Source organism: Prionailurus viverrinus, chromosome D2, assembly GCF_022837055.1.
Source record: "Prionailurus viverrinus isolate Anna chromosome D2, UM_Priviv_1.0, whole genome shotgun sequence".
In the NCBI taxonomy this organism is placed as follows: Eukaryota; Metazoa; Chordata; class Mammalia; order Carnivora; family Felidae; genus Prionailurus; species Prionailurus viverrinus.
In genome coordinates, this window is record NC_062571.1 from 56,098,124 (window position 1) to 56,113,653 (window position 15,530).

Genomic DNA, 15,530 nt, shown 5'->3' on the forward strand with positions numbered 1-15,530 from the left:
AAAATGCACCAACATAGCTAAAGTGTCCATCATGAACAAATTAGCACATAGAGCAACGTGGAGGGAACTGAAAACATAGTTTTGAATAAAAAAGTGATCAGCAGAATGAGAAACTTAGCAGTGCCATTCACGTAAAATCAAAACAACTGCGTGCATCGTATAACACCCACACAACCTATAGAAATCCAATGTATTATAATGATTGCCCAAGAGAGGAAGAGAACCAAGCAAGTTGGAAGGTTAAAAAGGAATAGACGACAAAGACAAGAGGGGCCCGAATGAATAAATGAACCACAAATAGATAGGTAGATGCTAACATGGGAATAATAATGCTTCCCTACCTTCCTCACAAGGTTACTCTGAGGATCTGGTGAGATTATACATAGGAAAGCGAAGTTAACTTACTGTTTCCATTACGATCTCCACATTGAACAAATGAGTTGAACGGAGATAAAAATTCTCCATTGCTCTTCCTTCAGCAGGAAGCTATCACCAGGGCAGGGCCCAGGAAACCCTTCCCTGACATCAGAGTCTGCCAGTAAGATGACATCAGAGCTCTTCATGAAGGAGGGCAGGCTCTCCCTCACTTCTGGAGACACCGATCGATGGCACAGGCAGAAGCATCAGAAGCTTCTTCCCATGGATCCTTTGCAAATGGCCCACTCGGGCCCTCGGAAGAAGAGGCCCAGGCAGATGGGTGCCTCAATGGTCTCTCCTCCGCATGACATCAAGTTTCGGGATTTGGTTCTCTATATTTTGGAGAAGAAAATGGGAACCACCCGCAGAGCCTTCCTCATGGAGCTGGCACGAAGGAAAGGATTCAGGGTTGAAAATGAGCTCAGGTAGGACATCACTGATTTCATTTTGTGAATGGGCAGGGTTTTTGTGAATAGCTTCTTTGGAACCCAAAGAACCTGTGTCTTCTTCCACATATAGAAGAAGTGCTACTTCTCCTGGGAAAATAGGTTTGAAATCAAAGAACACATTCAAGCCAACTAATTAAAGGAAATAAGATGTATAACTGATACAATTATACTGAAACTAGTTGGCACCAAAAGATAAGGTGGTTTCTTATTTTTCTGTTCTTCTGTTTTTGCCTTTCACCATTATGAGGTGAGGTATCCAGGGATGATAACAGAAATATAATTGGAAAATTTAATGCAGAAACCACTCAGTTTTGTTCCTGACCAAACTGAACAAAACGCTATTGAGTTCAATCAAAAAATTCAGCTACTCAGGGCACCTGGGTGGCTCAGTAGGTTGAGCGTCTGACTCTTGGTTTCGGCTCAGGTTGTGATCTCATGGTTCGTGGGTTCAAGCTCCACATGGGGCTCCGCCCTGACAGTGAAGAACCTGATTAGGATTCTCTTCTCTCTGTCTCTCTCCCTCTCTCTCTCTCTCTCTCTCTCTCTCCCTCTCTCTCTCTGCCCCTCCTCTGCTTGTGCTCTCTCTCTCTCTCAAAATAAACAAACTTAAAAACTTTTTTAGCTACTCTGAGGCAGAAAGAATGGTTTGGTTCTTTGACAATTAAGCTAAATATCTGGCTGTGGTGAGGTGACCAGTGTCTGTGATGGGCTAGGATGAGTGACTGCAGCTGGCTCTCCATAGGCACCCAAATGTGACCTTGATCATGCTTTTCTGAAGAGCAGTCCCAGCGGGGTTCACGGAGCTAGGGGTTCTGGTTAAAGGTTCAAGGACAGCTCTGTCCAGGGCTGCTAGACATGGGGCCAAGTGATGAGGTCAGAGCTCAGACAAAAGGGCAACTCTTTGGGTCATCTACACTTGTTTGCTCACAATCCCATTCATTGCAGCAATTAGCCTTGTGGCTCATCTAACCGGTCTCCACTGGATGGAAGAGAAGACAAAACAAAATCCAGAAACAAATGGTATTAAAACCTTGAAATAAGTAGCTCCAAACAGAACGGCCACGGGGCTTGCAGTGGGTAAAGAATGACCAGCACAGTTGGCTGGTCCTGTGGCTAATCCAAGGAATAGATTGACCACAACTTTCCTGGGAAAAACTGTAAGAATTCTAAGTGAAAATGAATGTTTTACTTTAAAAATAGTCTTGGGGCACCTGGGTGGCTCAGTCGGTTAAGCGGCCGACTTCGGCTCAGGTCATGATCTTACGGTCCGTGAGTTCGAGCCCCGTGTCGGGCTCTGTGCTGACAGCTCAGAGCCTGGAGCCTGTTTCAGATTCTGTATCTCCCTCTCTCTGACCCTCCCCCATTCATGCTCTGTCTCCCTCTGTCTCAAAAATAAATAAATGTTAAAAAAAATTTAAAAAAAAAATAGTCTTTGATATTTAAAAATAAAACTGACAAGCATTTCCTGCTGAAGAAATGCCAGCTTCATATTGTTAGAGAAACACAAGACAAAAGTCAGTAATAAGATATGGTAATTTCCAAAATACTCATAATTCATATGAAGAGTCAATGTCACAGAAACATTTTATTTTATTTTATTTTTTTACTAAAATGCCCTATTCAGAAATTCCCGAGTCTCCCATGATCTCTCTCCCATCTGATTTCTCTTTACATGAACTCCTTTCCCCCTCTCTGCCTCTTTTTTTTCTTTTTAGCCCCCTATCTCGTTTGGGATGTTAAGCTCCAAATCTCAACATTCCTTCCATGAAATTATAGATTTCATCTAACTGTTAAGTCTACCCAATCTTACGGACTTACATAAAATGTTGGAATTGGGGGAAGAAAAGATGACATAGTTAAAGAGGGCAAACCCCGGAAATTAAAAAAAAAAAAAAGGAAATTGGAAAGCAGAAATGAAAAGCCTTTGCAAATATGGAACTGCTTTTTGTGGTAAAGAAATTTGACAAGGGCCAGGCAGGAAGGCGACAGCCAGATGGTCAAGGTACCACTTACATAGAAAGCTCTCTCGGTGGAAACGGCCATACTTCCAGCAAGGGCTGACTAGTCATGGACACAGCTACGAATACAGACATGGTGGCTCGGGCAGGTAGTTGGGAAGACACAGGAGGCAGGTTTCTTCTTTTGGCAACAGAGCCAGAGAGGCAGTTCTGTGCCCCCAGATGCTTGCTGCTAAGGACCAAGCCCGGCTGCTCAGGCAACAGAGGAAACTGTGCAGGGTGAGCTAACTGCTGCCAGGCATGTGATGGCGAAGCTACCAGGCTGACAGCCCAGAAGACACGTTAAATGCAAACGTGTTCTATGGACAAAAATAAACCACAGGAAGTAGAAGTCCTAGCTCTCAAACGGAATTTCTGTACAGAGATACATAGACTGTAATTGGGAGAGACAGTAGAAATTATGGCCGGGGAACATCTCTAGATAAGAAATCTAGAGAGCTCCAGTTCTGGCTCTGACCCTTTCCAGCCACGTGGTGGGGAGCAAGACCCCCTCTCTCCTCTCTGCCCTTGGTTTCCTGAAAAATAGTCTGTTCTATCTGAGGTAAGCACCAAAAGTGATGATGGATGTCAAAGTGCTTTGGTGAAACAAAACAGTTATACAGATGTGAAGTGTGATTGTTTTCTTGTTAATTGGCTGGATCCATTGACAGTAAAACCCTAAGGAGAGGAATTGAACTAGGTCAAATGATATAAACAAAGAGAACAAAGACAGGAAGGAAAACCATCAAAATGTTGTGATTATTTTGTGAGGAAGGGTATAGTAGGAAGGAATTATGGTTGCTTTTATTTTCTGTGTTTTCCAAATTTTTTATGGTAAGCGTATATTTTAAAAATAAAGTTAGTTTCTATACGAAAGGATACTTCTCATTAGTGAAGCCTATCCTTTCTCTTTCTAGTACATAAGATTCAAAGAAAGAGAAGATATGTGTGTGTGTGTGTGTGTGTGTGTGTGTGTGTGTGTATTATATATATTATATATGTAGGGAGCAATCTCCATAGTTTCTAGCACATTCTTTGGCTGCCAGGAGGATTACATTCGAGGAAACATCTGATTCCTACTTTACCTGGACCTGAACACATAGCTTAGAAATGGTGTGCCTCAATCCATTGGACTATCTGGAGCTATTTCATTCCCGAGCATACGTGCACTGTATCCTTATATTTGGAATGAGTTCCACTAATATTATATCTTATATTAATGTTAAATTTCAGAAAACAGGCTATTCAACAACCATACGAAGCTGGGTCTTAAAATAGAAATCAGGGGAGATGTCAAGTCATTTGACACATTTTGCACATTCATGAAAAAGATACTGAGTTTTATTCCATAGTCAATATCCTAAATTTTAGAGCAACTTCATAATCCTTACATTATTTAGGATGAGCCAGAGAAGGATGAGAATCCAGTGCTTGCCATGTTCTTATTTCACTCCCTGGTTCTAATACTTTGAGCTGTTTTAAAACTCTGTCTTCGACCCTCCTCCACTAACTCATTAGTTAAGCTTACTATGTCTTGACCTAAATCACTGATGTTGAAGAAGAAAGGGCTGTGGCTAAGGAGGGTCGCTTTCCGGGATGACACCACCCAGTAGTTTAACACTTGCTCAGTTCCGCTGTTGGAGCAGTAGAAACCCACCGGATGGCACTTTTGTCTTGCTTAAACATCTTAATTTGTCCACAAGGGTATCTTTGGGAAGTATTGTCCGTTGAAAGCAAGATATACCCCAACCTTGAATCCCTCCTCCCTACACCTCTCTGCATCCAAGACCAAAGACCCCTGGAAACCCTCCTAGAGGACAGAACTTCCTCACCAGAACATGGGTGGGATCAATGGTGAAGGGTTGGTCCCAGCTCTGCCACTTGGCTTTACATCTTATCCAATTACTCCTCCCTGGCTCCATAAGGGCAAGGGCATCTTAGGGGCCATCCTGTAGCTCATTCTCAGAACTTTGACAGTTTTCTTATACACAGTAGTTTCAAGAAATATTTGCTCAGGGGCACCTGGGTGGCTCAGTGGGTTAAGCATCTGTCTTTGGCTCAGGTCATGATCTCACGGCTCGTGAGTTCAAGCCCCGCATCAGGTTCTGCGCTGACAGCTCGGAGCCTGGAGCCCATTTCAGATTCTGCGTCTTCCTCTCCCTCTGCCCCTCCCCTGCTCGTGCCCTGTCTCTCTCTCAAAGATAAATAACAAAAACATTAAAGAAGAATATTTACTCAAAGAATAATTTGACGAATATAAAACCAGACAAAGGAACTTGTGATTACCAAGATTAATTGTTGTAATTAAATTATTTTTCAATGAGGCACCAGTATTACTTTTGTAATCAGCAAAATAATAAAAACTTTATAAATTCAAGGACATGCATTGTAAGCTCCAGCCCTTCTCTGGTCCAGATTACCTCATGTTTCAAAATCTGTGGATTTTAAATTCATGTTCATAATTTCATTTAAGGTGGGACCAAAAAAAAACCCCAAAAACAAAAAAACAAAACAAGGCAAGACCCCTTCAGTCTTAAGTATATCAGAGCTGGAAATAGAAACCTATCTACTGGTGATAGTATGAGTGTGGAACAAAACCAAATAAAACTGCCTCGATTTTTCTGTTTCAGGGATTCTGAAACAGATCAGTTGCTAAGGGAAATTGGCAGGAGGGTTTTAAATGGTATTTAGCTCAGTTTAACTGTAAATTACTATTTAAAGTCATTATGTATAAGATAAGTCCTACATCAGATGGGAAGAATTGGGAATGACCTCTCTGGGGAAAGAAAACAATTTTAAAGACAAAGATAAAAGCAGGTGACCATCCGTGAAGACTGTGGAAGTCAGAATGGGGGTCAGTCTGTCTCCAGGCAAAGAAGGAGGGCCACCTCTTTCTTCATGAAGCATTTCTCTAATTATACTCAGAGGCAAGACCAACTAGGAAAAGAAAGACGGGAGCAGTGAGGAGGTAGATACCAGAAAAAAAAAATCAGAACCAAAATTTGTGAGTGAATGTCATAACTCAGGGCTTTCTGAACATCTGAGGGTCACACTCATGATTCTTATAATCATGTATGTTTTACCACATACGTTACTATATACTTAATGTGTTTCTTCTAATTGCCCCTAAGATGAATTGTTAAAAATAATTTAGCCTTGGGGTACCTGGGTGCCTCAGTCGGTTAAGTGTCCGACTTCGGCTCGGGTCATGATCTCACGGTTTGTGGGTTCGAGCCCCGCATCGGGCTCCATGCTGACAGCTCAGAGCCTGGAGCCGGCTTCCAATTCTGTGTCTCCCTTGCTCTCTGCCCCTCCCCCATTCACGCTCTGTCTCTCTCTCAAAAAAAAAATAAACATTAAAAAAATTTTTTTAAATAGTAATAATTTAGCCTTGTCCTAAGGAATAATATAAAAACCATGAAACTCATAAAAAACATGAGTCTGATATGCATAAATTTAAACATGTAGATATAAACACATATGCCTTTTCAGTGTTCAGTTGTGTACCCGCTAAAATTCTCTCACGTACCTTCAGAGCAACAAGTACCATGCTGGGAAACCCTGGTACCATGGAGCCCAGAGTCCAGTGTGCGGGAAAGAGAGATTTTCTCTCCAGGACCATCTCTCAAAATGCGGTTCTCGGGCTGTGAGGTCGTCTTAGAATGTGGTGGCCCCCAAGGAGAGGCAGGGACGATTTTCCCTTTGCTTGCATCTGAGAGGGCTTGTGACTGCTTCAACATAGTGTCACCGCGTGACTTTTGATGCTGGGTCATAAAGGGCCCTGGGGCTTCTGCCGCTCCCTGGATCTGCTAAACAACCTCATGTAAGGAGTTTGAGTCCCTGCCGAGAGGGGCCACGCGAGGGTGCTCAGGCTGATAGATGCGGCCCAGCCCACCTCCCCGCCATCCTCACCCATGAGCCAGATGCACCGAGCCACAAGGAGCATCACGCCTCCACCGGCACCATACCCAACAGCTGCCTGAATTCTGAATCCTTGACCCCAAATTGTGAGTTATAGTCAAATCGTTGCTTTTCTTAAAGCCTCAAACTTTGGCATAGTTGGTTATGCACCGATGACTAACCGGAGCTGACTAGGCCAGAATTACCAAGGGAGCACATTCCCGGGCTCTGGGTAAGATTTACTGAATCTGAATCTCTGCTCATAAGGCCCAGGCATCTGAATTTTAACCCCGCTTCTTGGATGTCTCTGGTGGACACGAGTTCAGTTCCTTTAGAGCTATGGATAATTAATTCATGAATTCATTCCACCAATGGTCTATCTATTGACTGTTCCCTGTGGCAAGCTGAGGGACAAATTGTTATAATTGGTTCAAGCCCTCCCAAACCTAGTCCAAGGCATTAGTGATTGGCCCTGGCTAAGGAACTAGGTGTACTTAAAGAACTGAATTCATGGACATTTCACGAACAGCCATCTCAGCAGAACCTTGGAGTCTTTGGAAGGGGCTGGGGGTCACTGCCCGAGGCTTCCGTCACTTTTATTTGTTTATTTTAAATTTATTTATTTTGATGGAGAGAGCACGGGCAGGGAAGGGGCAGAGAGGGAGAGAGAGGATCCCAAGCAGCCTCTGCATTGCCAGCTCAGAGTCTGACGTGGGGCTAGAACTCACGAACCACAAGATCATGACCTGAGCCAAAACCAAGAGTTAGTCGCTTAACCGACTGAGCCACCCAGGTGCCCCCTCCTGTCACCTTTTAGTATGTGAAGAAAGCCCAGGACTCTGGGGCCCAGGCAGGTACCACCTCAGTCCCAGTGCCAGGTTTTGGCCTTGAAAGTGACATTCATGTGTATTTTTTCCCCCTTCAGTAGAATGTGATGATAGAGGGTTCATGAAAGAAAATGGGAAAACATAGAAAAAAAAAACTTGAACAGCACCTCACTCAGGGGTCTAACCACAGTCTAGTGGAACGTTAAGAGATTGCTTGAGTCATGCACAGCTGGGTTTGAATCCTGGTTTCACGGAACCTCCACAAGCCTTGGTTTTCTCATCTGAAGTTATATATCACCCACCTCGTAAGACTCTTGCGAGGATTAAGTAAGAATATACACGTGTGTGTGTATGTGTGTGTGTGTGTGTGTGTGTGTGTTTATTTTTTCTAACGGTCTGGAGTATTTCTCTCCAGTCTTTTCTTGGGGGTAAGCCTGTACATTATATTCTTTGTGGATCCTTATCCAGCACTCCTCCCTCCGCGTCCCCGGACATGCTGGCTGTCTCTGGTAGAGGCAGGGCCGTGTCCAGAGACACCCCCGGTGAAGAGACAGTGGTGGTGCAGCAGGGATGGTCAGGGTGGATGGTGAGGGGCCCGAACTTGGAAGGTGAGCCCCGGGGCTCCACCTCAGCATATCCGCCTCTCTGCGAGGTTTAGGAAAACTCAGAGCTCAGAGAGCCTGCCAGCCTCCCCGTGGCTTCTCCATGTTGTTGTGTAGCTATGGCAACTGTTCTTTCAGATTTTCTGGGACAGTTCTGCGTGTCTTGCAGTCTCACTGCGGTCCATATGCCGTTGGACAAAAGGCACCAAACACAAATTCTGTGCAGCAGCAGGGACAGTGTGGCCAATAGGAACTGGCCTACAGAAAGTGTTATTGCCTCTCTGTTTCTTTCCTTCGGAGGGAATCAGGGTTTTTATTATGATGTCACCCTTCCAGATGTTATTCCTTCTGTGAAAAGGAGCAGCACTCTCTACAGCCATGGAAAAAGCACGAAGTCACAGAGGGGTCGTTCAGTTTAGTCCTGCACACGGGCTTTGGATTAAAATAGAACAAAACAAGGATCTATCTAATCCTGCTCCACCAATCATCAGCTGGGTGAATTTTTCATGTCCCCAAGGTCTCTTCTCATCTTAGATGAGGGCGAAATTACCTACCTCACAGCATTGTTGACAATTAAATGAGGGAATGCAGGAAATGTGCCTGCCACAGTGTCTGGCCAGTAATATTCCAATGTTACTAATATTTCCAATATAGGCATACTCCGAGCAGAGAGAAAATTGCTCTACCAGCAAATAGACAAAGAGCTGCCACAGCACAGCACTGAGAAATTGTCAGCGGAACACATGGGAGGCAGTGGCTCTCCCAGGAGCGCTGATGCCACAGGCTCAGAACCGACAGTGAACAAACACAGTCAGAGACGGTGAATGGTCTGCGAAGGGCGCGTGACAAGCCTATCGGCCAAGTCTATCGGCCGAACTCAGGCAACACAAGAAGACGGGGAATGTAGACCGGGCTAGAACAGACAGTATTCTCTAGACAGTGTTCCTTAAGTGATTTATGGTGAAGGACCAGTTTTCAAAAAATTCACCGCAGATCAATGCTTTTATCAACAAACAAAAAACAAACAAACAAACAAAAAACGAACAATAAGCTACTGTGATGGTGTCGAACTACCATTAAAGTTTCTAAATGCTGACTTTCGATTTCTGTGCTTACCTTGTGGGAACCAGTGACAAGCAGTCCCGAACTCTGAGTAGCTCTGTGTGAGTGGCTGAAGAGGTCCTATTTGATTGTGTGCGTGTGTGTGCTCTATTGTTGTTGTTGTTTTGTTTGCCAATTGCTTAATGAGCAGGGGTTGGAAGTTTAAATCAGTCTTTTTCCATAGGATGTTTGACCTGTCATTTGCAAATATGCTTATATTAACTCTGTAAGAAATGCATGTGGTTCTCATCCAATAGTGTGAGCTCACACATTACCACATGGCCCCAAGGAAAGCAATAGTGCGGGTGGGGATGATAGGAGAGTGGATGGTGAGGGGCTTGAATTTGGAAGTTGAGTCCCAGGGCTCCTCCTCAGCATACCCTTCTCCCCTTGAAGTTTAGACAGAGCCTTAATAATAATAATAAAAATAAATATTATACTACAATTAATAATAATATAATAATGAAGTTTCCCTCCAAAGGGCAGAAATCTAGATGGAATAACACTTCCTTTGTAGCTCTATTAATCCTTTTGTTGTCTTCTTAAAGTCTTCACATAAATGATCTTGCAAGAAGCTTGTTATAAAGAATTTTTGGAGGGGCGCCTGGGTGGCGCAGTCGGTTAAGCGTCCGACTTCAGCCAGGTCACGATCTCGCGGTCCGGGAGTTCGAGCCCCGCGTCGGGCTCTGGGCTGATGGCTCAGAGCCTAGAGCCTGTTTCCGATTCTGTGTCTCCCTCTCTCTCTGCCCCTCCCCCGTTCATGCTCTGTCTCTCTCTGTCCCAAAAATAAAATAAATAAACGTTGAAAAAAAAAATTTAAAAAAAAAAAAGAATTTTTGGAATGATGTGGACCTAGAATCAGGATGCAGAAAGTTGCCTTCTCCCAACTCTTGTCAGATGTGGTTTCACCACGACATACTTCTGCTTGGCCCGCTGCACATCCTGCCATCCAGATGGTCTCAGCTCTGGCCCCCAGCCCCCAACCCTCTCCCCACGCCAGACTTAGATTCCAACTGTCAACTGGACATTTTCACTTGGACCTCTTGCCATCCTTCAAATGCAGCATGCCTGAAATAAATTTCATTTCCACTGTCCCCCAAAGAGGCGCAACTTCTGAAATCCCTATTTCTACCCAAAGCGCTCTTACTTTCCTGTATAAATACGGGAGAATAATAGTTGACTCTGTTCTCCACTTCAGCTCTTGCAGGTGAACTAAAGCCAGAGGTCCCTCTTATGTCTCTTTTGCCTTCCTTCCTGGTGCTACAGGAGCCAAACTAGGTGAGAATTATCCAGCTCCCAACCCTCCCACCCATCACCCTCCCCTCCAAACCATTGTGTGGACCAGATTAGTTTTTTTTTAAAGGGGGACAATTTATTATTTTTTAAATTTTTTTGTAATATATGAAATTTATTGTCAAATTGGTTTCCATACAACACCCAGTGCTCATCCCAACAGGTGCCCTCCTCAATACCCATCACCCACCCTCCCCTCCCTCCCACCCCCCATCCAGATTAGTTTTTTTATTTATTATTATTTTTTTAACTTTCTATAATAATCTGTATTTTTTTCAATATATGAAGTTTATTGTCAAATTGGTTTCCAAGATTAGTTTTTTTAAATAACATAGTGATGCTATCACTATGTCCTGCTCACGAAAGCTTTCACTGGTTCCACAACCCCAGAAAATAAGATCCAACCTCCCAAATGAGGCTTCTAAGACCTTCTGTAACCTGGTTGCCCCAACCGACTCAGCCACATCGACAACTACTTCCCAACATAAACTCTTCACTCTGATCCAGGCCATTCCCCTACTTTTCTTCTGGCCTCTGAACCTTTTCTTCCAGGAGGGCCCTAGGTTCTGCCATCTAGGTTCCTATCCCTCCCCATCCATCAGTGGACACAAACCCCTCCTTCCACAAAGCCAGCCAGCCTCTCCCAGCTCACACCGGCTCACACCAGCTCTTTTCCTTCTCTGCACACCACTTGCAAATCTTGTCCATGCTTTATGCCTTGTCATAACATATCGTTAACCATCTGTCTCACATAAGATACTAATGTCCACAAACTTCCCTTTCCTTCTTTGGAAACTCCAACTTCTTACCACTGTCACCACTGCCACCACAAGGAACCTGGGCTGTGAATACAACAGTCAACAAAAAAATACCCAATGCTTCTAAGAGTCAATCAAAAAAGGAGAAGGAGTAAGAGGAAGTCAAGGAAGAGAAGTAGGAAAGAGAAAAGAATTCTATTTTTCTCTTGGATGCCCAAATATGCATCTTGCTATCTCCCAGATTCATAGATTATTTGAACTGAAAGAGCCTGAAAACACATTGGTTCCAAGGATATGATGCTGACCGTGAAGACTTATTAAAAACTAGAAATAACCTACTTGACCCAAAAAAAGACAATCAGAAAGGATGAAGGCCATTTACTAGCTGTGTGGCCTTCAGAATGTCACTTAAACTCTGTTCTTCAGTTTCCTCATTTTTGAAGTATGAATAACATAACACGTGCCTGAGGAACTCAGTATCAAATGAGATGATGGGCGTAAGATACTTGGATGGTGCCGAAGCATGGTTAAGTGCTCAGTGATTATTAGGCGAAAGCTTCCTGCCTACCCTCTGTCACAAGATTGTGCTTTGAAAAAACATGTAATACTTCCCCAGAGCTGGTCACCATCTATTAATGGGCTGTGAGATCAATTTAATGAGATGTTAGAAGCATATCTACATGTATCTATATTTTTATTTTAGGTCATAATATAAAACATATTTCTAACTGTGGGTCATAGACAGTTTGAACGACACTGGACTGAAGTCCTCTACAAATAAATACGAAATGGCATACCAAAGCCTCATGTGGAATGCTTGGTGCTACTTTAAGAAAAATTTCATCTTCTGTCATCTCTGGACTTTGGTTTTCCATTGACACCACAATTCTGTTCATGTTTTCTTAATTTTTCTTGTGTCTGACATGTAACATAGACCACTGTGGCTACACTAATTAATGCAGAATTCCCTTCCCTGGAGGCCTAAATCGTCTGTGCCTATGGTCAGGTCTAGTATGCATCTTTCTTCGTCAGATGGGATGTTCTGAACACCTCAAGGTAAGAGGAGCCCTTCTCCTTTTGAAATCCCCCTCAGCTGATAGCTTTTTCTTGCATTCTGCAGTGATTCCGTCACGCACATTGTAGCAGAAAACAACTCTGGCTCAGACGTCCTAGAGTGGCTGCAGGTACAGAATGTAAAAGCCAGCTCACAGCTAGAGCTCCTGGACATCTCCTGGCTGATAGAATCCATGGGAGCAGGAAAACCAGTAGAGGTGACAGGAAAACACCAGCTTGTAAGTGTTACGGTTGATCCTCTTTGTCCTTTTCTTGACGATTAGGAACATGGGCTATAGAATCAACAGACCTGAGCTTAACCCCCAGGCGGTCTGCCTTCTCCCTGTGTGACCTTGGGAAAGTCACTCGGGTTTTCTGAGCTTCAGTTTCCTCCTCTACGATATAAGACAGCAAAAGAAACTACCTCACAAGATGGTTAGGGAATTAGAGTAACATACGTGTAAAGCGCTTACCACAGAGCCTGATCTATGACAGGCAGCTGATAAATGGTAGCTGCTTTTATGAACAACACTATGCACGAATATTTCAAAATGTGGAAGCCTTGATGTTCTGGTAACCAGAAAAGTAGAGGCTTCCTATTTTTTTTTTCTGACTGTCATCATTCATAAAGAAAAACTGATGAAAATTAATCTCTTAATTCCAAGTCCTTCACCATTAATGCTAGAACCCGCGGGAAGAAGGTTCAGACCATGAGTACATGAGTTTGTGGAAAAGGAAAATGGTACTTAATTGATGGTTCTTTGCACGTTTGTTTTTCTCATTGCAAAAATAGCACATGTTGGGGCGCCTGGGTTGGCTTGGTCGGTTAAGCCTCCAGCTCTTGATTTCGGCTCAGGTCATGATCTAACAGTTTGTGGGATGGAGCCCCGTGTCGGGCTGTGCACTGACAGTATAGCACTTTCTTGGGATTCTCTCTCTCCCTCTCTCTGCCCCTCCCCAGCTCAAAACAAACAAATAAACTTTAAAAAATACAATACATGTAAACTGTAGCAAATGCAAATATTAGAGATGCGTGTAACATAAAATCTGACTCTCCTATAATTTTATCCTCTCCAGGGACAATTGCCATCAAACTGCCTCCAATTTTTCTCCTTTATAATATCTATGATTATGACTATTGATTGGTATTAAAAATGGGTGCTTCCGCATTTGTTTAGGTGAGAAGAGATTATTCAGCTAGCCCAAACCCAGAGCTCCAGAAGACTCCGCCACTTGTTGTAAAAAAGATCCCTCTGTATGCATGTCAGAGAAGAACCACTTTAAACAACTTAAACCACATATTCACGGTAAGGGGCTCTACAACAACCCCTAGAGCAAATGAAGGGCTTGCAGCATCTTTCCATGGATCTGCAAATTCTTTTTTTTTTAATTTTTTTTTAACGTTTATTCATTTTAGAGACAGAGAGAGACAGAGCATGAATGGGGGAAGGTCAGAGAGAGAGGGAGACACAGCATCTGAAACAGGCTCCAGGCTCTGAGCTGTCAGCACAGAGCCTGATGCGGGGCTTGAACTCACGGATCGCGAGATTGTGACCGAAGTCAGTCGCCCAACGACTGAGCCACAAAGGCGCCCCCATGGATCTGCAAATTCAATTGTGTAATTTTCTGAATATCTAGGAAAATTACCCCCCACCTTCACTCACTCCCCCCCCACCCCCGGCCTGATCTCTGGTTCTTATTTCAGTCCAGAATGGACCTACTTCTGTTGTAGACATGGACAAATACAATCAGAAATATATTGTTTAGAGATGGTAAATTACTATTTGATGAGAATTGTCACTTTGGGGCACAACACTTGTCAAAGGCAAATATTTGGAAAAACCAAATACTGTAATTAGTCCAAAACATAGTAAGAGCAAGTTACAAAGAAACAGCAGTAATGCATAAACAGCCTTTGCTGGGTAACCAGGCAACTGAGAGACAGCAGGCCTGGATTCTCACCTCTCTGATCTTAACTAGCTCGGGCGAGTCAGTTCCTCTCTCTGAGCCTCGGTTTCCTCACCCATTCAACTAGAAATTAGCCAGATTGTCTCCAAAGCCCCACCCAGGCCTGAAGTTTGGCAGTTGCGTTTCAAATGACCCTCACAGTCCACAGCTGCTCGTTCTCCAGCCTAGAGAAAGTAGTCAGGTTGTTAAGACATGTGGTAGGGTATCAACTACAAAACTTCTCATTTCGAGACTTCCAGGCCCACATCTGCCAGGAAGAACAGGAAACTGCAGTACTGGGCACGGAAGCATGATGCCACACAGCTGTAGCTACTTCCTCCTCTGCTAGAAATGCAAATGCGCCCTACCTGAACCAACCCGCCTTGGGTCCGTGTCCTGTGATCACGCCCCTCTGTTGCCATGTTAAGTGCTGACTGTGTTTTGCATACAAGCCGAGAGATGAAGGTGCCCAGTGATCCAGGCAGAACCCTGGACACATGCTGGTGGGGAAGCCTGCAAGGAAAGAGGGCAGGGTCATGCTGAGCAATGACGAGTGGGGGTGCAGTGAGCATGCGATCAGGTTTTGGTTGAATCGCTCCTGAATATCTAATGGCAGCAAACTCAAAGTCTCCTTACGAAGCACTCTGTGACCCGTCTTTTCAGTTGAGCTCCTCTCATAGCAAGGGAGGGGTGCAAAGACATGGGAGACCCCATCCCACCCTTCGAGGAGACTGTCAGGAGGTATTTCAGCACTCACGAAGAGCAACAGGTGTTTGCAAGTGACTACTAGCTCAGGGGCTCGGAACAGGCCGTGTTTGGCTCACCTGGTTTTGTTCTTCAGGACGCCTTCGAGGTGCTGGCGGAAAACTATGAGTTTAAAGAAAATGAAATCTCCTCTGCGACATTTATGAGAGCAGCTTCTGTGCTTAAATCTCTGCCATTCACAATCATCAGTATGAAGGACACAGAAGGAATTCCCTGCCTGGGGGACAAAGTGAAGTGTGTCATAGAGGTAAGGGTGAAATGTGATTTGTCCTGCTTCCTAATAGGAGGCAGGAGGGGGAAGGGAATGCAGGTAATATACAGATGTGAGATAGACAGACAGACAGACAGATAGATGTTATATAATGTCTATGGAAGGGGCAGGGAGACGGGAGAAAGAGAATCTCAAGCAGGCTCCGCACTA

At 44.1% G+C, this 15,530-nt stretch overlaps 1 protein-coding gene across 1 annotated transcript in view; it reads left to right on the top strand.

Moving 5' to 3' along the window:
- Positions 1-543: 543 nt before the first annotated feature.
- DNTT (DNA nucleotidylexotransferase) overlaps positions 544-15,530 on the top strand; it is a 31,328-nt gene continuing 16,341 nt past the window's right edge. The window contains exons 1-5 of the mRNA XM_047824678.1: positions 544-842; positions 8,059-8,163; positions 12,465-12,636; positions 13,576-13,704; positions 15,186-15,356. Of these exons, the coding sequence (XP_047680634.1) occupies positions 544-842; positions 8,059-8,163; positions 12,465-12,636; positions 13,576-13,704; positions 15,186-15,356 (876 nt within the window). The remainder of the gene's footprint in view (positions 843-8,058; positions 8,164-12,464; positions 12,637-13,575; positions 13,705-15,185; positions 15,357-15,530) is intronic.